Raw genomic sequence first — 20,261 nt, 5'->3', positions numbered from 1 at the left:
TAAATTTCAGTTACCAAGCAACAAGGCGCTCTGTGGCTGTAGCGAGGGTTATAAAGATTAAATCGTTAGCAGGCTAGATATTCAGCTAGCCAAACAATGTGTCAATACGCCTTTAACAAGTACTTCCGAACCGTTCTATTAATCGCATTTGTTTGATCATGCTTTAATGCCCATACTAGTGATACGTTCAGCATAAAGCAGCATGCAGTGATGCTGTTTTGTTTAACTCATACTGTTAGCTAGAATTGCTATCACAGGGTAGCTTTCTTATCTATGCTATATGGCTATCTTCTGGTTATAGGATATGGCTGAGAGATTTTGTACCGACACTGGGGAAGCAGTCTACCGCTCCCGCGATGCAGTGAAAAATTTTAAAATAAGGTATGTAACTAACTAGCTAAATGTACATGTAAATGTACAACTTATTAAACGCTAATGTTAGCTAGCTAGCGGTATTTTTGATGGGTGTAATTGTTAGCCACCTAGTAGCAACGTTTAACGTACAGCTAGGTCAGTAACCAGAAACATATTATTGTTGATTTTGTTAACTAGCTAACGTCATCTTATTGTGCTTTGTTAAATACCTATACTTTTCACAGAACTTGTACTTTGGGCATGTTGTTTTAATGTCTTGTGTTATAACAACAGTAGTTGTTGGACAGTTTGCATATGATTACTTGCTAACCTTTCCCATTGGCTTTGTGGTAGAATCAGAATTCAACGGGTCACCTCCACAGTGGCTCTCTCGCAACATCTGCAACAGCAGCACGAGCGAGGCACCATCGAGCTCGACACTTTCATCTCTCAAACACAATCAGGTGCAGGTAGGTACATGGGGAGAGAGAGAGATAGAGAGATTGATTGATTCATTCATTCATTCATTCCAAGAATCCATAAATAGCTGTGCACACTTCAATTTTCATTTTCACACAGTTGATGAAGAAGAGCTGGTGGTTGGCTGGCAAGATAAGTTTTTCAGTCAGGTATGACTTCACAGATTATGGTATTCTGTGTATTTTATGAACTGGCATAATGGCATTAATTTTTCATGTGTGTAGTATGAAATGGACCTGTATCAGAATGAGTCTGTATGTCAGACTCCCCTGGAGAAACAGTATCACACTGAAATTCTGGCAATGGAAAAAGCTAAAAGAAGACGAAATCAGCGTATTTTCACCTACACTGACTTTGATCGCTTCACCAACTGGGAAGAGGTGGGTATTGCCTCTCTCTGGACCCAGTCTTAATTTTCAAATCCACTGTAAAACCGAACTGAATGAAACCTAACTTACTGTAATGGAAAGTAGCAAATATCAGCAATATTTTTAAATGTATGCATAAATGCATCTTGTGAATCTTAACATTGCATAAGTATGTATATGTCATAATAAGTTTTAATTGTGTGAGCAGCAGGCTCAAAGTTTAATGACATCAGCCCAGGTGAGGCCAACCTTCCTAGCAGAGCGCATGGCAAACATCAGACACAGACGGCAAGAGAGACGGCCCATGTAAGTAGAGCTCTCTGATAACCACTGTGCAGCACCTCACGGAATCCAGAGCTAGTTAAAGCCTGAGCCAATCGATGGCAAACCATATAAAGCCTCTTGCATCTGTTCCGAAGAGCACATTTATATGACTTGTGAATATTACTCTGTTGTTGTAGGGACTCCAATATCACCAAGACCCGGTTAGTTGTATGGGAGCCCTCTAAAGAGTTTAAGAACAGCCACATTGTCAACACCTCAATGCAGAGCATGCACATCATGGCAGATCTGGGCCCTGCTGGCAAGTGAGTGACACCACATCACTCATCCTGTATTAAACTCACCACTAAACATCTCCCTGCAGGATGCAGAGCTACATTTTGGCCACTGTCTGATTGAGTCATTTGTTTTACAGGTTGGGACTGAAGGAGAATGAATATGTGCTATGCACCATAAGAGCAGACAGCAGTGGAGTAATTACGCTGAAACCCGATTTCAACAATGATGGAGAATCTTATAGGTGAGTCTTGCTTTTCCCTTCCTCCAGCTCCAGGGCGCATGCTGGGATTGATTACTGGATGTTAAGTGCACAGCACCACTGGTTGGCTCATATGAAGGTTTTGTTTTGCCCACTGCCAGGCTGGGCACAGAGGGTGATAAAAGGGAGGTGTGGCACATCTATCTGGAGAATGCTTCTGCCCCCATTTGCACGGAAGAGAAGGAACGAGAGCAACGCATGTACCGAGATGTGAGCTTTTCCCTGTAGCTTGCATAATGGATGCTTCACTGGATTCAAACTTTTAGTGGTAGTGGTATTTGCATGGGTGTGATGGCTATTCCTAGATCAGCTGATGCCTTTCTCAGCTTTTTCAGTTTTATATAATTTATAAATAGAGAGAGCTGTTCTTAGAACAGGGATTTTATTTTGAGATGGTCTGTGAGCCAAAATAATCCTCAGCCTGACTTCTCTGTCTTCAGCTCTACAACCGGCATAAAGATTATCTCAACAGCCTTGTTGGCCAGGACTTTGAAATGGTAGGGATCCACTGAGCCATTTGAACATCTAGCCTAGTGATTGCTTACAGCTAATTATGTACCATATGCTTTTGAGAACTGTTATGGTTTTGTTCTAAACTGTATACACCCAACTAACCTTGTTTAGAGAGACCTCTAGCACAATGGTGTCAAAACCTTTGAGTTGTGATGATGTACATTGCCTGGACAAAAAAAAGGTCACACACTCTAATATTTCATTGTTCCACTTTTAACTTTGATTATGGCACGCATTCGCTGTGGCATAATTTCCACAAGCTTCTGCAATGTCACAACATTTATTTCTGTCCAGAGTTGCATAAATTTTTCCCCAAGATCTTGTATTGATGATGGGAGATTTGGACCACTGCACAAAGTATTCTCCAGCACATCCCAAAGATTCTCAATGGGGTTCAGGTCTGGACTCTGCGGTGGCCAATCCATGTGTGAAAATGATGTCTCATGCTCCCTGAACCACTCTTTCACAATTTGAGCCCTATGAATCCTGGCATTGTCCTCTTGGAATATGCCTGTGCCATCAGGGAAGAAAAAAATCCATTGATGGAATAACCTGGTCATTCAGTATATTCAGGTAGTCAGCTGACCTCATTCTTTTGGCACATAATGTTGCTGAACCTAGACCTGACAGACTGCAGCAACCCCTGATCATAGCACTGCCCCCACAGGCTTGTACGGTAGACACTAGGCATGATGGGTGCATCACTTCAGCCGACTCTTTTCTTACCCTGAAGAGGTAAGAACAGGGTAAATCTGGACTCATCAGACCACATGACCCTCTTCCATTGCTCCAGAGTCCAATCTTTATGCTGCTCAGTAAATTGAAGTCGTTTTTGCCGGTTAGCCTCACTGACAAGTCGTTTTCTACACAGCTGTTTAGCCCCAATCCCTTGAATTCCTTTTGCAATGTGTGTGTGGAAATGCTCTTAATTTCACTATTAAACATATCCCTGAGTTCTACTGTTGTTTTTCTACGATTTGATTTCACCACACGTTTAAGTGATCGCCGATCACGAACATTCAAGATTTTTTTTTTGAGCACATTCCTTCCTCGAAGATGTTTCCCCACTGTCCTTCCACTTTTTAATAATGCGTTGGACAGTTCTTAACCCGATTTGAGTAGTTTCAGTAATCTCCTTAGATGTTTTCTCTGCTTGATGCATGCCAATAATTTGACCCTTCTGAAACAGATTAACATCTTTTCCAGACCACAGGATGTTTGTTTAACAAATGAGAAGCTACTTACTGCATCAGTTAGGGTTAAATAGCTTGTTGCCAGCTGAAACATAATCACCCATGCAGTAATTATCCAATGGGAGGCGCTTACCTGTTTGCTTGGTTAAATCCAGTTGGTGACCTTTTCTTTTGGCTAGGCAGTGTATTTAGTTCTTTATTAATGTAAATTAATGTAACATTATTTACTGTTAGAAATGTTCTTTTCATTGTATTGCAGCCACCTGCCGGGATTCTTCGTCTGATTGTTAATGGAGAGATAGGTAAGTATTACGAACAAAACAGAATGCATTCCTCCATTTTCAGTGCAAAGGACCCATATACCTTGTTTATATTTCCCAGTTTCTGCACAGGGCTATGAGTATGACAACCTATATGTTCACTTCTTCCTGGAGCTGCCGAACAGTAAGTGAACCTGACCATACTTTAATCCAGCCAATCCATAAGGAGGTATTAATGTGTTCGTCACACTCCTCAGGCTGGTCCACTGCATCATTTCAGAGCCTCTCTGGTGTGACTCAGACATGCCGAACACGCACGTTTGGGAAGGTAAGAAAGATATCACTTGCTGGGTGCATTTTCCCATTTATATAACGAGTGAGGGAAGGGCTGACCTGGGCATTCTCTCTGTGTCCAGGACAATGTGGCATTCTTCTCTTACCCCTTCAGCTTTGAGTCCTTCTTCAGGAAAGAGGATGAGTCCGAGGGTGAGCTTGTGCTTTATTAAATCCCATTTTGACCCACTTTGGAATCATAGCGTTCAACCAACCAATTAGTTTTTATTTGTTGCTGAGGGGCAGTTTCATCAGCATGTGTACTTTACATTACCCACAATACGCATCCACACTTATACCAGCATACACATACAAAATAACAAAAACACACCTGATGAACCCCATAGAGATGAAAAATCAAGTAAATAAATGTAATAAATACCACCCATGATGCGTATAGGTTTGTAGGATACACATAACTTTTAAATGTAGGACTTAAGGTAAGATAGTAGCTACTGATATCCCAAGAAATGGAATTGAATCTGTGGAGTGCAAAATGAGCATGATCCAGCTGATTTGAGGAAATCATTTGGTTTTGGTTTGTAGCTTCTCTCCCCCTTTGGCCTGTGCTGTACTTCAAGGTTCTCTCCCTGGACTTCTGGCAGCGCCACAGAACTGAGGGATACGGATACCTGGTCATACCTTCTACACCTGGTGTGATTTCTTGTCTTCGATTTTACTTCCACATATCTCATGGTGGAGAATTACATAAATGTAGTCAGTTTTTAAGGAGTAGACATCCCCAGAAATCAGTGCACGTTTTTTCCAACGATAGAGAAATCATGTGGATAATGGTTGATGCGTGCGTGTGGTGGCATGTAGGCTATCGCAGGGTGACATGTCCCACGTGGAGGCCCCTGCAGACGGGCACAGTGGCTGAACTCAGGCGCTTCTTCATTGGCGGAGCTCCTGAACTGGAGGACATCAGCGATGTGAGAATACCCAGTACATTTAAGGTGGGTCCAACCTCTGATTGGTAAAATAAATGGGGTTTTGAAGGTGGGTAGTAGAATATTGGACACCAGAGGAATTACTGGCAATTCTGACTGTTGTCATTTGTTTGTCCAAGGGAGATCGACTGAGCCGGTTTGGCTTCCGCACTCAGGCAACAGGGAGTATCACTTTTGTCCTGAACTGCCTCCAGCATGCCCGGTTAGCTAAATGAAAACGTTCATCCAAAAAGTGTTGCGTGTTGGCTTTCCAATGGTGTGAAGTATGCTGCTGTTTTATTGCAGGGCGTTTGTGGATTCCAAAACTCTGAAGAAGAGGCGACAGACTGTTTTAGACCAACTAGGTGGTCACAGTGAGCTAGGATCTGTTTCTAATGTGCTAGGTAAGGGCTGAAATCCAAGTAATGCGCCAACAGCAGGCTTTGTATTACTGAGGGATAAAATGGTGCTTAGAGGTGAACAAAGTGTGTGTGTGTGTGTGTGTGTGTGTGTGTGTGTGTGTGCATGTGTATGGGTGCGTGGGGTTAGAGGCATTTCACAGGGCTCGTAAGCGAATGCAAGATGCCAGAGAGAGTCTACCCCAAGATCTCATCAACACCAATGCCTCATTCATCTCAGAGTCCTCAGCATAAGTGCACAGGCATCTATCCTTAAGGGGTTCTTCCTGTTTAAAGGTCATACAGGACAGGATGCAGTGGTTTATCTGTTTCATGTGAAGCATTCCTCTTTGATATGTATATTGACTTTTTATACTGTAATGTCTTTTTAGAGATGATATACTTTTTTCTAAAATTGTTTTTTATAAAAAATAAACTATGAATGTAAACTGTAAAATTAATATATTGTCTAGACTTCATGGATGAAGCTGTTAAGATAAAATAACATCTTTAAAAAGAGGCTGCCATTACTGATCAGTTTCCTACTTCAAGAGTAGGTTTATTTTTTGTAAAGCACACAGTAAGCAGTAGAGAGCGCCATTTAGGATAAATAATGAACACGCCTTCTTGCTTAGCATGAAGCAGTCTTTTAAATCACTCTAATATGTGATCAGTATTACTTTGCAAGTTTTGGATGACTAACAATACAAATTTGGATGGTTAACATTAAGTGTTTTAATATAATGAGTTTATTTTTTGATATTAAGAGCAACACTTCTCTCCGATTACCCTGATTATTTCTTTCTCAGTTTACATTGATTATGATTTTTGTTAGTAATTGATATTGATGGGTAAATGTATTACATATCAGTGGTACACTTCGCTTTTGGACATTTGGATAAACATGCAAGTGTATGTGTACACTTGGGGGGTGGGGGGTTGACTCATTTAAAGCTTATTACCTTTTTCTAATTTATAGAAGACAAAAGCTTTAAATCTCTTGAAATTGCTACATTTTTACAATAAATAATGAGAGATCATGTCAAAAACTAAGTGCAAATGAGTATAATTATTTTTAAAATAGTTATTAAATAGTCGGAACAAACTCGAGTGGCATGGCATGGCCCCCTCCTCCCAGATGTCTTCCTGTGTGTGTGTGTGAGTGTGTGTGTTTGTTTTTGCATGGCAACGGCCTTCCCATGTATCACAGCTGTTCCTCGTTTTGCTTCACTGTGCATGAAAATAAAGTCCTGTTTAGTCGTGGATGTTTGACCAAACAAAAGCAGTGTGCATCATTGTTTGTGTTTAACAGTTTTCGTTGTGCCAGCTTTGTTACGTGTAGTAAAAAAACGTCTGTGTGTGCGACACAGCTTGATTGTGCATCCTGCCTCGCCTCCCACGTCACATTGCGGTTTTCAGTACAACCTGGTATGCACACCACTCATAACGGATTTTGCTGCTTTCTGCCTTAACGTCACTTATGACTGATTTTGCTAATTCTTGCCTTACACTCTTTGATCAGAGGGACAAGCTGAAACTTGATCAGCTACGTCCTCACTAAAAATATGATTATAGTCCAAATTGTGAATATATATAAGCTTTAAGTGTTAGTAAGTCATTAATAAATGCTGATGTGTTTTACACTTCACAATAAAGCTCCCCTTTAGTAGCAATAAGTGTAAGTTATTCATAAATATTTATGTGTTTTACATTTTACAATAAGGCTCCTTTTTGTAGTTATAAGTGTTAATATACCATTAACAAATGGTTATATAGCCCAAGCAGCTTTGTTCCTCAGTGCAGTTGTTTTTTAAAAGAGCTTTAATTTTGACAGTGGAATGAACACTTCTATCCTGAAAACCTTCTGACTCTGTGTATTATTTTGCCATTTGTTAAAAAGTGTTAATGACAAAGGAATTTGTTACAGATGAGAATTTGCTACACTTCTCTCTTACCCATTTAGATGAATACATAAGCGTAATTATACGTAAATATATTTGTAATTATATAACTAAACTTAAAATGGAGATTTGACTCAAATACTTTTTAAGGCTATTTCAAGTTTCCAAGAGAAAATGAGCCCTAAATCCCTGGTAAGGAAGAAAATATTTAAATATAATGGAGCATTAAAAAGTACAAATTAATCTGATTTGTATTAATTAAATAGTCAACATAACCTCAGTTTTTCTGAATTTTTCTTTGACTTGAACACATGTTGATGCTTGATTGGGATTTACATTTGCATTTTGTTTCTGTCTCTATTTTTGAGGAAGGAGGGGCGATGGGTCAGAATTTGAACATGATTACTGGAAATAAACTAGCGATAACTCAAATGTTCCAATTACAAATCAGGCACCTTAACCACTGAGCTACCACTATTGCTTTACACTTCAAATCACACTACATTCTGGGAAACAGTCACTTTCGAATATACCGGCTTTTTTTCTTAACAGGAAATGGCAGCAGTAACCAAGGATATGAAACTTAAGGCTTGTTAACAGTGGTGTTTGGTGGGTTGTTACACAAAGCCTTTCGGCAAAACGGGTTTATATGTTACTACTTAGTAGATACCACACCCATGAGTAGACGGTTATGAGTTTTATATGAGTTCAGAAACCTGCATATCACCATTTATATAGCTGTTGCAACTGCTCTTCCATTCAACACAACTACATACACAGTAAGTAGCTGTTTAAAGCTTTCTTGATCAAATTTTGCTGTTTGTTTGCTGGCCAATATGAGTTTTCTTTTTGTACCACTTCTTTAATTCCATTGTCATTAACACTGTTGCCACATTAGTGTGGAAAATTGAGAATAATAGAATAATAATAAATAAGTCACCAAAATCACTGCTGGAGAGGTGCTGTTTCCCCTTTAATGTTTGAATATTTTAATCTTTTAAGCATGTCTGTGAGTTTATATTAGGCTACATTTTCATTTTAATTGTGGTACTTAAAAGATTCCATAGAAAACAGTGATTAAGTGTAACGTTCGGAGGCAAAGCAGGATGCAGAGATGAGCTGTGTAGGACACACTGAAACGTTTTATTATAAACATAGACAAAGACGTGGTTAGCAAGCAAACCTGGTTCAAACAACGACAAAACAAGTATGTAGACAAAGGACATATACATACACACTAATGACCCACAACAAGGAGCAGGTCAGAAACACAAGGAGGGTGTGGTCATGCAGACAAACACACACGCACACACAGGAAGATGTTTGGGGAGAGGGGCCGTAACGTGACATTAAGGATAAAAGCTCACAAAATCTTCCAAGTTTCTAATCCGTATATTGCATGAATTTTACAATTATTTGTATTTGCACTGCATGTCTTTCTCTCTACCCCCTCTTGTTCCTAACCCTCCCTCTCCTTATTCCTTTTATCCCTTTTATTGCAAGTTGTAGCAAAAAATTGAAATGAATAACCTTAGTTTGTAATTAGCAGGAAAACAGTCAATTGAGGGAGCTGGGAAAAGGAAATTGGGCAAACTAGCATTTTCATGCTAGTGAAAACTACTGAAAACTAGTCTGGACCCAGGGTTGATTCTTTGTGAGTTTGATATGTTTGGTCATGCATGAAAGCTTTTTCTGAGCCCAGGAGCCTACAGAGACCTGATCTCTTGTCCTCTTGAAACCAGTCTAGAATTTGCCTTAAATTGTACTCAGTCATAATAAGTTGCTTTGGATAAAAGCGTCAGTTAAATGCCATAAATAAAAATGATTTGTTAATTTTGTAACATTACTGCTTAGACTTATTGTATCACTTAGCTTTTCAAGTTTCATGATGGCGGGAATAGGATTGCAGTGTATTTTATGTAGGTTAGCCATATGATAACCTCATATTATCACTATTATGCATCAGTGTGTCTAATAAAACCACACTTTCATAGGACTGGAGGAAGATTACTCTAATACGCTCACCTTTGTGGTGCACATGCTGAAAGCATACTGAAAGCATCATAAAAGAACATATCTTATGGTTGCCTGCATAGCTAAAAAGGTAAATGAGAACGGCTCATTATTTCCATGCGCAGATGGACAGTGAAATTGTATGTTTCCAAAAGCACTGTTCGTGAGTGTTTTTATCCAAGGTAATATAAAAAGCAGAAAATGGATGAACATAGTGGCTTTCGTTTTGCAAACCGGTGTCCAGGACATATGGAGTGGTACAATTGATCTACAGTTGGAATGAGGCTCTCCCCTGCGGTCTCCAGTATTCAGGAAACATCAGCAAGACATACATTTATGACTCATGCTACACTGAGGATCCAGTATTTTGCCACATCCTGCTTGAGCAGGCTCATATATCAATAATGGATATATAAAGCACAAAAGAAAGTTTAGAAAAATATATTATCCGATATGTATCCTAGCCAGTACAGTAGGATAGAATACTTTTGAAATACAGGGATAAATGCTGATACCTATAAATGCAAAACAAGTATTAGTTCTATATGTGAGAACGATAAGTGCAATAACAAACAATATAAAACTATACATGCTAAAGGTTCAGTCACCCAACAGTAGTATGAATTTCATGGGTAGAGGATCAATGGTGATTTTCAATATTCCACAAATATATAAGTCCTCAGTCTGTGTTTGAAGACTACAAGGGACTCTGCTGTCCAGACAGCCAGTAGAAGCTCCATCTGGGAGCCAGGACAGAGAATAGTGTCGGTACTTGTCTTCCATGAGACTTGAACCACACCTCTCCCGTTCCCAATCCCCCAATTACTGATCACCTGCACCTGCTACTTTTTTGGCCTTTTAGTTCTCCATTGAAGCCCACAGAAACTACCTTCCAGTGCTGCCCATTGTTCCTTACTGCTGTGATCCTTCTCTGTCTCAAGACTGTGCTGCAGCGCTGTTTTCCTTTATGTTTGTGGCCAGTTCCACATGGTGCTTTTTTGTTTCATTTTTTGATATAGGGACTAAAGAAACTCCAAACACTCACTTTCATTTTGCTCCCTCCCTGCAGCCATCACAGTGTACTTGGCTACAGTTACCACAAACAGCCAAAGACAGACTTATACTATTTTCAAACAACATAGTCATGATTTTAAAGGGTTGTGTTAATTAATTTTTTAAAATTTTATGTTTCTAAAATTTAACTCTATGGAGTTTTTGTGTTTTCAATATCTTTCATTGTCAGTTTCATCAGTAGGATAATACAGATGAATACAGGATAATTCTAATGGATCTTTATTGAATACAATGTGATATCTGTGATTTTAATGTGATCTCTGATGTATTTATTTCCACAAAAATCTCAAATCACTAAGGAAAAAAAACCCCTTAATTTCTGCTTTCTCTTAAACTGAAAATTAAAAAATGTAGGTCCAGTATGTCTCTGTAATAATTGCCTGGCAATGTATTGATATATGTCTTTTGCTATTTTCCCAGGGTGGCATTCTACAAATGAATAATAAAGGTTAGTCGTTCACAATCTCTAAAAATTCTTATTATTAATTACTGAATTTACTAAAAATACTGACTTATTCCTCACATCACTGCAAAAGTATTTATGTTATTTTGTTTGTTTTAAACAGAAAATAAACGGGTACTTGAAAATGAAAACCCCTCTGCTCCGCATGTGGTGTTTAAAAAACAGAAATTGGCTACCCCACTGAGCACAGTTGACAGTAAGTTTAACACTGGCCCTGATCTTGGTTTGAGGGGGCTGGCCCTAGACCCTTTTTCTCTTCTCACTTGTGCTGTATGCTAGTTATTACATTTAAGTGATGGTTCCAAAACTTTGAACCTTTTTTTTTTATCCATCTTACAAAATAACATTCTTGAAAATGATTACTTATTATATATTTGTGCTAATGTTTTGTGTTATATATTAGTTTTTGGAAGTTCCTGTACATGGATTAAACTTAGTCATGGAATAAATTCCAGTGCCAATGATGAAATATATATATATATATATATATATATATATATATATATATATATATATATAATTGTTTAAATATGTGTATGAAATGAAAGGTTTCATAAATAATGCTGCATCACTTTCAGTTGTTCACCTATATTATAATATATATATTATATTATGTATCAGCTAGATTTAATATTTACAAAGAATATTGATCTGGTATGTTCCATATTTATTAATGCTTGGTTAATGCTTGCACTGTCATTTTCCATATTTTTCAGTGATGAAAAATATTACAATAACCAAAGAAAAAATGAAAAAGGTTGAACATAATTTCAAAAAGAATAGTTTTCATGACTACATCAGGTATAGTTATAATACTTTTATACCACAAATATGATAAAGTATATAAAATAAATATGGACTAAAATCAAATTTGATAAAACTGTCTTATGCAATTTTTGCACAGGGAAACCATAACAAAATTGGATGAGACATTGAACAAAAAGAAAAAAACTACTGTGGGAGTGTTTGGGAAGACAGGAGCTGGCAAGAGCTCACTGATCAACGCTGTTCTGGGGGGGAGGGACCTGCTACCATCAGGAACCATTTGTGCTTGTACATCAGTCATTATACAGATTGAAGCCAATGTGACAGACTCCAACTACACAGCTGAGATTGAATTTATTTCAAAAAAGGTAACATTTTTTTTTACCCCTTTGAAAGAGATAATTAAAAAATTAGTAAGTATTACTAATACAATTAAACATTATTATATATCATATCTATCTTATTAGTTTATGATATGTTATTTCAACATTTATAAAATAAAAAAGAGCTCATGAGAATGTTTCACTCACATTACACATTGGACACATTTTTCTACTTCTCCACCAAATTGAGGCCCTTTGACAATAGTCCATATTTTCCCTGTTGGATGGAAAATGTATCTCCAAAGCTTTAGTTTTTTAGGAACATGAAAAAACTGTTCTCTGAAAATAGAGGTGGAAATCAATGCCAAACAATGTAATTTACATATACAATATTTCAACTCAGAATTAAAAAATGGACTTATGTCCATTTCATAGTTAATATAGATTTACATGTAAAAATCAACAAAACTTTACTTTTTAAATTAAATAAACTATGTTAGGAAGCTAGTGAGGCTGACAGTTAATGCAAACTGGTTAGCCACTTTATAAGCTAAATTGCCTAAATATTTTATTTGGCTTATTACTTTGACCTATTGCACCTTAGGATGTTAGCTATATTTGTACAGATAGAGGATTGCAAAAAATGTCAGACAGGTCTAATTTTGCATTGCCTGGCGGTGGGGATCTTGGTTATGTTTGAAATAGACTACGACATACTGTATACTACATAATGCATTCAGTATGTACTGTATACTGCCTTATCTGTGCAGTCGTCTGTAGTATAGTATCCAGTATGCAGTATAGTATCCAAATGCAAACCATAATATGGGATTACATGCATTTATGAAGGTGCCGCTAACTTGTAAAAGATTTTCCACCACCGTTCTCACATGTAGTACGACATGAAGATAGCTCTGGAATATTTTGCCATAGTAGTACATCATCTTGTTATTTTTCCTGTACAGGAAATATTTATTTTGGTTGCCTTCTGCATAATGGCATACTGATTTGGTGCCCAATCAGTACGTGAGTAGTATGTAGTAGGCTATTTCGAACAGAGCCATTATGTAATGTGGAACGATGTGAGAACGGACACGAACACTGAGAAGAGTAAGTTTTATTATGGACAAATCCAGAATCCTAATTCATAGAATGTTCCAGGATCGAATAGCCAGGGGTATCAGGAAACGAAACAGCCAGAATACATAGTGAATGATTTAGACAGGTAACTTAACATAGAAAAACCTGAGTATTGAAACAAAACAGAGAAACAAGGCAGAACATAGAAAACGGCAGTGTATAATGTAGCTCACAGGAAAATGACAGACTAGTGAAAATAGACAAGAACCAGCTAAATAAAACTGAAAACACAGGATTTAAATAGACAAGCTAACAAGTGAAACTAATAAATGGAAAAACCAGGATCAGGAATGGAGCAGAGCAGAGCACATGACTGGGTTGCTAGAGAAATCTTGGTTGCAGAAGCAAATCTAGATGCAATGCAATAGGTTTAGTCTTAAAAATCCGAAAATGAGATCAGATTATTGGTTACACCAATGTCTGTTGATGTTTTATAGGCTCTTTCAGTAGAAAGAAAAAAAAAAAGAGGACCAAATTCCAAAAATCTCACGTTAGGCATTTTGGATCAAAAGAAGGAAAAAGTTATAAAAAGCAATACAGATTCATTTCAGTTATTGAAATGCTGCTAGTTTTTGACCAGAGCCATTTTTGTAATAAACAGGAAAATTTGCTTAATTTTTAAAATCTTATGTCTCAGAAGTTTGCCAGTTTAAGCCCCACCACCACTAAGTTGCCACTGTTGGGCCCCTGAGCAAGGCCTTTAACCCTCAATTGCTCAAGTTGTATTCAGTAATAATTGTAAATTGCTTTGGATTATAGTGTCCGCTAAATACCATAAAATGTAAATGCTTATGGCCCCACACAAGTCTCTAACAGAAACTGTTAATCAAAATAATGTAACATACTTTTCATATACATGTATATATGAAAGGGAGAGTATTAATACACTGCAGAAAAAGCTGAAGGGTAGATTGTCAGTGTTGAGAAGAGCAGAGGTCTTGAGGAAAAGTGGAAAAAGGAGTGTGCTAGGGCGGCCTAGTTTAGGGTCCAGTTAAGATGGTGAAACATAGGAAAGAAAGACTTGGAGGAGCATCTCAATAGTGTCTATTCTGATAAGGAGAAGGAAGGCAAAGGTGCTGGAACTGCCAGCAAAGAAAGTCTAGATGTTTGTCAGTTGAAAATATTTTGATGGGGGGACAACACCTTCTATACTGAAAACCCCCCCCACAATTTAGCATTTAGGTAGATGGTTTAGTTCCACCTTAAAATTATATAGAGCAATTTGTAGGGCTGAAGGAAATGGTGAAAGCTATTAATAGCATTGAAAAGTCATTTCATCAGGTAAACTGATAACTGTTTTGCCTACGGTGTGGCTTGCTGCCTCATATTAGTTGGCAACTGATGGTTTGTGAGGTTGTGGTGACAGAGCGACTAAAGAGGATTATTAGTAAGGCTAAGGAAGTGGCTCAGGGTGTTGTGTTGTGTTGTCTTGGTGTCATGATATGGGGGAGGGGTGCTGGCGCTACCACAGACATATTTAGTTAAAGAATTTAAATGTGATATGGTAAGTTGTGAGATAATTTTTAGGAGAGGTGGTGTAATTAGCTAAGAGTGACTGCAGTACAGAGATATGGTAGAGCAGGTGCATAGTAGAAGAGAGAGGTCTTGGGTCAGGTGATTTATGGAAAGAGGCCACATCACCAGAGAAATGGTGAATGAATACTAGTTTTATTTGTGAGCAGAAAGCAGGGTTGGGTATGGCCTTAGTCATTGGAGAGGCAAGTATGGACATGGTGGGGAATGCTTGGTGGCATAGTGGGTAAAATCCATATGGAACTGGTGGCACAGATATGCATTAACAGTGTCATTGGGGTTGGGTATGGTTTCAGTCACCAAGGAGGTCAATATCGATTTACATCTAAAGAGATTTTCTATGTGGAGGGGTATGGGTCTTGGATACCAGATCTCACTATTGAGCCTTCTTAAAGTGCTGTGGGCATAATTCAGTGAAACACCAATTAACATCTCTGTGAAGATCTTGTGAGTTAGTGGTGGGCTGGACACTATATGAAACTAATATCTTATGACAGGTTATGTGACATCTTCTGTTATTTGACATATTATCTGTTATTATACTTGAAATAAATTGTAAATAGGTTGCTTCTACTTTCACTTTAATAATAGTTTACAAAGGATGTGACAACATTTTCTTAAATACTTCTGGATTTGTTTACTTTTTCCACAAGAAATACAGAGAGATTATTTGCCATATCCATCATAGCCAATAACAGCCCTCCTTTGAATGTCTCTTAATTACAAGTCCCCTTCCCCACCTCTAATTAGGGACATAAAATGTAATATATCAAGATGCTGAAAATCCTTTGGGCTTGTTGCCAAAACCAAGCACAATGTCAATAATTTTTTTTCATAAAACCTGAACATGTGACTTGTGTTCTTTGCTTCTACTACTAACACTTTCAGGATTGGGAAAATGAGCTGAAAAACATTCTGAGTGTTATATCAGAGGATAAAAAGAATTTAAAAGGACAGAACAATGAAAGTTCAGAAGACATTACAATGGCAGATGAAAAGATTAAAGCACTGTATGGAAATGAAGGAGCTTCTAAGACCTTAGAAGACCTCATGAAAGATAATAATTTCTCAAATATTCCAGAGTTTCTAACCTCTGGAAAAAAAACAATAACACATGAAAATGTAAGTCAGTGCTTGTTGCTTGTTCAGAATGCGCCATTTTTAATGATTAGATAACTATATGAAAGAGGTTCTACTTTTGTGCTCATGTGTGATTTATATATGCACCATCAGGCCTCAGATTTATCTGAAGAAATTGACTGCTACATTAGGCATAACGGATCAAGCCCTGGAGGACGTTACTGGCCAATAGTGGCAAGTGTGACAATAATGGTTCCAAATTGCAAAGATTTCCTGGAGCATGTTGTGTTAGTAGATCTCCCTGGAACTGGAGACTGCAACAAAACCAGAGATGAGATGTGGAAATCGGTGATTATTGCTTATAACAGACATAAAATTCTAAATTAATATGAAATCTAGATTTATAACTAGCAGCCCATTTGCACCTCTTAAGCATACTATAAAGTTGGTTTTATATGAACAAAAGTAGTCATTTTGCTTTAGCTCAATAAAACCTTAAATGTAATCACTCACTACTCAGCTTTGAGATATACATTTGATGTGCCTTGTTAAATTATTAATTTTGCAGTTTTTTCTGATACTGAACAGAAATTGAGAGATTGCTCAGCAGTGTGGATTGTAAGTGAAATAGAACGTGCTGCTTCTGACAAGTCGGCTTGGGATATTCTGAAAAACATAACAGACATGGCACAAGGTGGAGAGTGCAGGAGCATCTCCTTTATCTGTACCAAGACTGATCTCATCAGCACTACATACATGAGGTGAGTAGCATTTTATGATTCTATTGCTAAATGTAGCATGATTGTTCAGTTATACCTCAGCCTTAGAAGGTGAAATTCAATTTACTGTTTATCATTTGAATGATGTCCACTACATATATTTATGATGTGAATAGCTAATATCTCTCACATTTACTGAAATGAAATTGGTTTGATCACTCCCATTGGCACTATAATACTGACAATCACATATTTAAAATAGATCGGTAAAGCTCAAGGATAAAGACTTGGAAATTACATGCAAGGTAATCATTTTTGTTCAAATCATTTAAAATTATTCAGAAGAAAAATTGTTCCATTGCTATGTGCAATGTCAGCAAGAACTAAGGGTGTATGAATAAATAATTTGCACATCTTTACAGGACACTCAGTATAAGAGAAAAGCTGCATGCATATTGTACAGAAACAAAGAAGCCAAGGAAGAAGTGAAGAAGTCTTTTGATGCACAACATATAATAAAGGTATTTTATTCAATCATTTAATCAGTTATATACAATAGTAAAACACAAGCACCCAGGTCACAAGTTCTTTTGAGGACCTGAGTGAAGTTTTACAACTACACATGGACGCTATAAATCGATGAATATCATCATGCCTCAGTAAAGGTAACTGTCTCCACCTAGTATGGAATGACCCTTCAGCTTTTCAGCATAAATCACAATCATGGATGTGGAAAATGTTACGCAGGACAAGGCACAGGACGCACAGACTCCCTTGACATAGACCGACGTTTATTGATATAACACAGACGGTATACATAGCCGTGAGTGCCGTTAACACGCAGGGTGAAACAAACAAGTGGCTATGTGCGTGACTAAAGACATGACATAACATAATGTGACACCTAATGTCTAACAAAGACCCACAAAGAGGCACGCTCCCACAGCAGTTTGAATACAAACATTTGAACCATAAGGCAAAAAAGACAACAATAAAGCATTTGCAGGTGCCAACAAGGAGTTTGCGGTTACAAACAATCCGGTGAACTCGCACTGTACGCGGCGGGCCGTACCACGTTAACAGTGGGAAGCATTCCGTGACAGTAGTAACACATTTCGGGGCACTATGTTAGGTGAGAATCCCTGACAAACCCACACCAATAGAAGGAGGGAATCAACTTGTAACAATCACACATAATAATAATAAAAATAATAATATGTACATGTGTATTAGCCTTTTTCCTTTTTGTTTTTTACTCGTGTTTTTGTTGAGCGCATACCCAGTAAGGAGCGGGCATGATACACGAGTTCAGGGCTTTTCCCCTTCCTGAGCAGATGACTTTGGGTCGATCGTGAATGGATTGACTGTGAAATAGGGAATCCCAGGAACCAGGGAAAAAACTATTTTGGACACGGAAATAGTAGGTCGTGGGATTTTACTTGGGGAAACTGTTGGCGTCTTCAGCCTCTACTTTCGTGCGGTGGAAACATACCTGGTATATATATTTTTTCTTCCTCACACCGGGGTATTACTGACTATTGACGGAGTTTTCTGGGGGATTTACAAATATCGTTGTCCTATCTACCAAAGGTAACATTTGGGGTTAGCTTCGAAGCGGAGAAGAGACCACCGAGTCTCCATCCTGGTTTACCTTGCTCACTATTTCCCCATGTACCATTGCCATAGTGTTGTGTGACCTGAAGTGTGGTATTATGTTTCGTATATTTGTATAATACTACCACTTGAAGGGAATATTGTAGCATATATGTGGTGTTTGGGTGTTATTAAATGGCATACATTTTTATGTTAATTCGTGTATTTGTGAGAAAGTATATCACGCTACAGTGCTAGACGCACCACCCCGAGATTGTTTGTGTTTGTGAAAGAGTCCTGGGGAAAACATGGCGAACGTCACAAACTATGTAGTTAAGGCAGGGACAAACTTTATTTTTCTATATTAAAGTAAAAAAAAATCACATTGCACAAGTTTCAATCTAATTGCCTCTCATCAAAAACAGTATGAGAAAAAGGCCATCTTTATAGACAAAGCACCTTATTGTTCTGAATCAGTCAAGTCTGTAATGTTCAAAAATGAGTCCTATAGGTAGTGTTCTATTGTGAGTGGGCACACAAAGCATTTGATTCCACATTACAACAGTCTGAGTTTTGAGCTATGTACTAATATTACTATTCATATTCATTCCTTAGAAATATTTCAATTGTGATGATGGCTTCCTTTCCATTTTTACTGTGAGTTCCGAAGAATTCATCAGTGATACTCCAATCCTGGAAAAAGAGCAAACAGGTGAAGTATGCATAGTTCTACATAAAGTTCTACCAAAAAAGGATGCATAACTCTAAATATTAAATCAAGTTAAATGAATAAACAGAATAATATTTCTAAAACAGATGTACTCATAATAGATGTTCTGAATGACCTTCTCTGATCTGAACACAGAGATACCAAAGCTCCAAGACCTCTTGAAGGGGTACAACAATAGTCAAATCAATGAAATGGGAAATCAGTATGTCCTTGGAGCACGTGGAATCCTCTACCTGATTCAAGGTTCTAGGGACACAAGCCAAGACATGGTATGCATTCACATCATATTCAATGTCACATCAGGGAATTTATATCATCAATCACTAGCAATCCCTACCTTGTACTCTATTTTATGAGGTGTAACTATCTTTTATGGGTGTAACATAAGGGTACAGTTACTGTACACTATCTCTTGTCATGCACAATTTGTCAACCCTCTGACAAGTTGGTGCTCTTCACTGACCCTCTATTCACCTGATATTATCTAGGCTGTGATGCATTCTAAACCTAGAATTAACACTGAAATGTTAGAGGCTGTTGGTTTAGCTGATGCAGTTTTATCAAGCAAAGAACTGTTGCACATCAATGTCATTAATTTATTGACAATGTCCCAGCCCTAAATATCCCACCATCAGGAGTGCTACGATGAGGAACCTACGCTTACTGACGAACTGGAGCTTTGTTTAAAATGGTGCAAATGATTCACTTTACAGCATGTAGAATTCTAGACCAGCTTGCCCCGATTATTAACTCTGCATTGAGTAATGAGAGGAATCCATGCATATATATTTATCCATTTCACCCATCTACACAGCTTTTCTCAAGTCTAGCATAAATGCACATTCACTGAGCATTAAATGAGTAGTGAGCCCCCATTTCTCACTTTCCAATGCTACAATGTATCTACAACAGTATCATTTGTACTGCTGGCATCATAATTTTATGGTGTAATTATTTATATTTCAGGACACCATTCAGCATCTCATCATGCCCTGGTTTTGTTGGGAGCATAGGGGAAGGGGGCATATACACTATAGAGTTACATTATGAGTTGGCATGATACAGTCATGCAAAAGGGATCAGCCTGTCATTTAATTTCTTACTTTGACTTTTGATGTTATTTTGACTCCAGCCCTCAGTGGGTTGTATTGGGTCATTTTGTTATCAAGCAAATACACAGTTTATAGCAGTCAAGGTTTTGAGCTTTAACCTTTCGTTCATCAAGATCCAATGTGTGATTTTTGTGTTCACTTAATTATTTTGAGCAGCATAGAACGCA

The 20,261-nt window shown here is 37.8% G+C and overlaps 2 protein-coding genes across 4 annotated transcripts in view; both read left to right on the top strand.

The window, feature by feature from the left end:
- Positions 1–45: 45 nt before the first annotated feature.
- mks1 (MKS transition zone complex subunit 1) lies at positions 46–6,105 on the top strand. The gene is made up of 18 exons (XM_027023757.3): positions 46–381; positions 709–824; positions 934–983; positions 1,059–1,214; positions 1,411–1,508; positions 1,664–1,789; positions 1,900–2,004; positions 2,124–2,232; positions 2,463–2,519; positions 3,988–4,030; positions 4,110–4,172; positions 4,246–4,316; positions 4,405–4,474; positions 4,868–4,975; positions 5,144–5,277; positions 5,391–5,473; positions 5,557–5,654; positions 5,800–6,105. The coding sequence occupies exons 1-18, from the start codon at positions 305–307 to the stop codon at positions 5,901–5,903; spliced, it is 1,668 nt and encodes a 555-aa protein (XP_026879558.2). The 5' UTR covers positions 46–304; the 3' UTR covers positions 5,904–6,105.
- A 1,932-nt stretch (positions 6,106–8,037) lies between these two features.
- LOC113585951 (nuclear GTPase SLIP-GC-like) overlaps positions 8,038–20,261 on the top strand; it is a 31,595-nt gene continuing 19,371 nt past the window's right edge. For all 3 annotated transcript variants that reach the window (XM_035526790.2, XM_035526791.2, XM_027023762.3), the window contains exons 1-12: positions 8,038–8,328; positions 11,057–11,084; positions 11,203–11,295; positions 11,816–11,900; positions 12,004–12,232; positions 15,749–15,982; positions 16,094–16,288; positions 16,529–16,701; positions 16,922–16,964; positions 17,082–17,180; positions 18,868–18,964; positions 19,118–19,251. In XM_035526790.2, coding sequence (XP_035382683.1) covers positions 11,072–11,084; positions 11,203–11,295; positions 11,816–11,900; positions 12,004–12,232; positions 15,749–15,982; positions 16,094–16,288; positions 16,529–16,701; positions 16,922–16,964; positions 17,082–17,180; positions 18,868–18,964; positions 19,118–19,251 — 1,395 coding nt within the window. In that variant the 5' untranslated portion in view covers positions 8,038–8,328; positions 11,057–11,071. The remainder of the gene's footprint in view (positions 8,329–11,056; positions 11,085–11,202; positions 11,296–11,815; positions 11,901–12,003; positions 12,233–15,748; positions 15,983–16,093; positions 16,289–16,528; positions 16,702–16,921; positions 16,965–17,081; positions 17,181–18,867; positions 18,965–19,117; positions 19,252–20,261) is intronic.

This window comes from Electrophorus electricus, chromosome 8 (genome assembly GCF_041902795.1).
Source record: "Electrophorus electricus isolate QZ-2024a chromosome 8, ASM4190279v1, whole genome shotgun sequence".
Taxonomy (NCBI): domain Eukaryota; kingdom Metazoa; phylum Chordata; class Actinopteri; order Gymnotiformes; family Gymnotidae; genus Electrophorus; species Electrophorus electricus.
The sequence above is the reverse complement of the archived record's forward strand: the minus strand, read 5'-3'. Positions and strand labels throughout refer to the sequence as shown.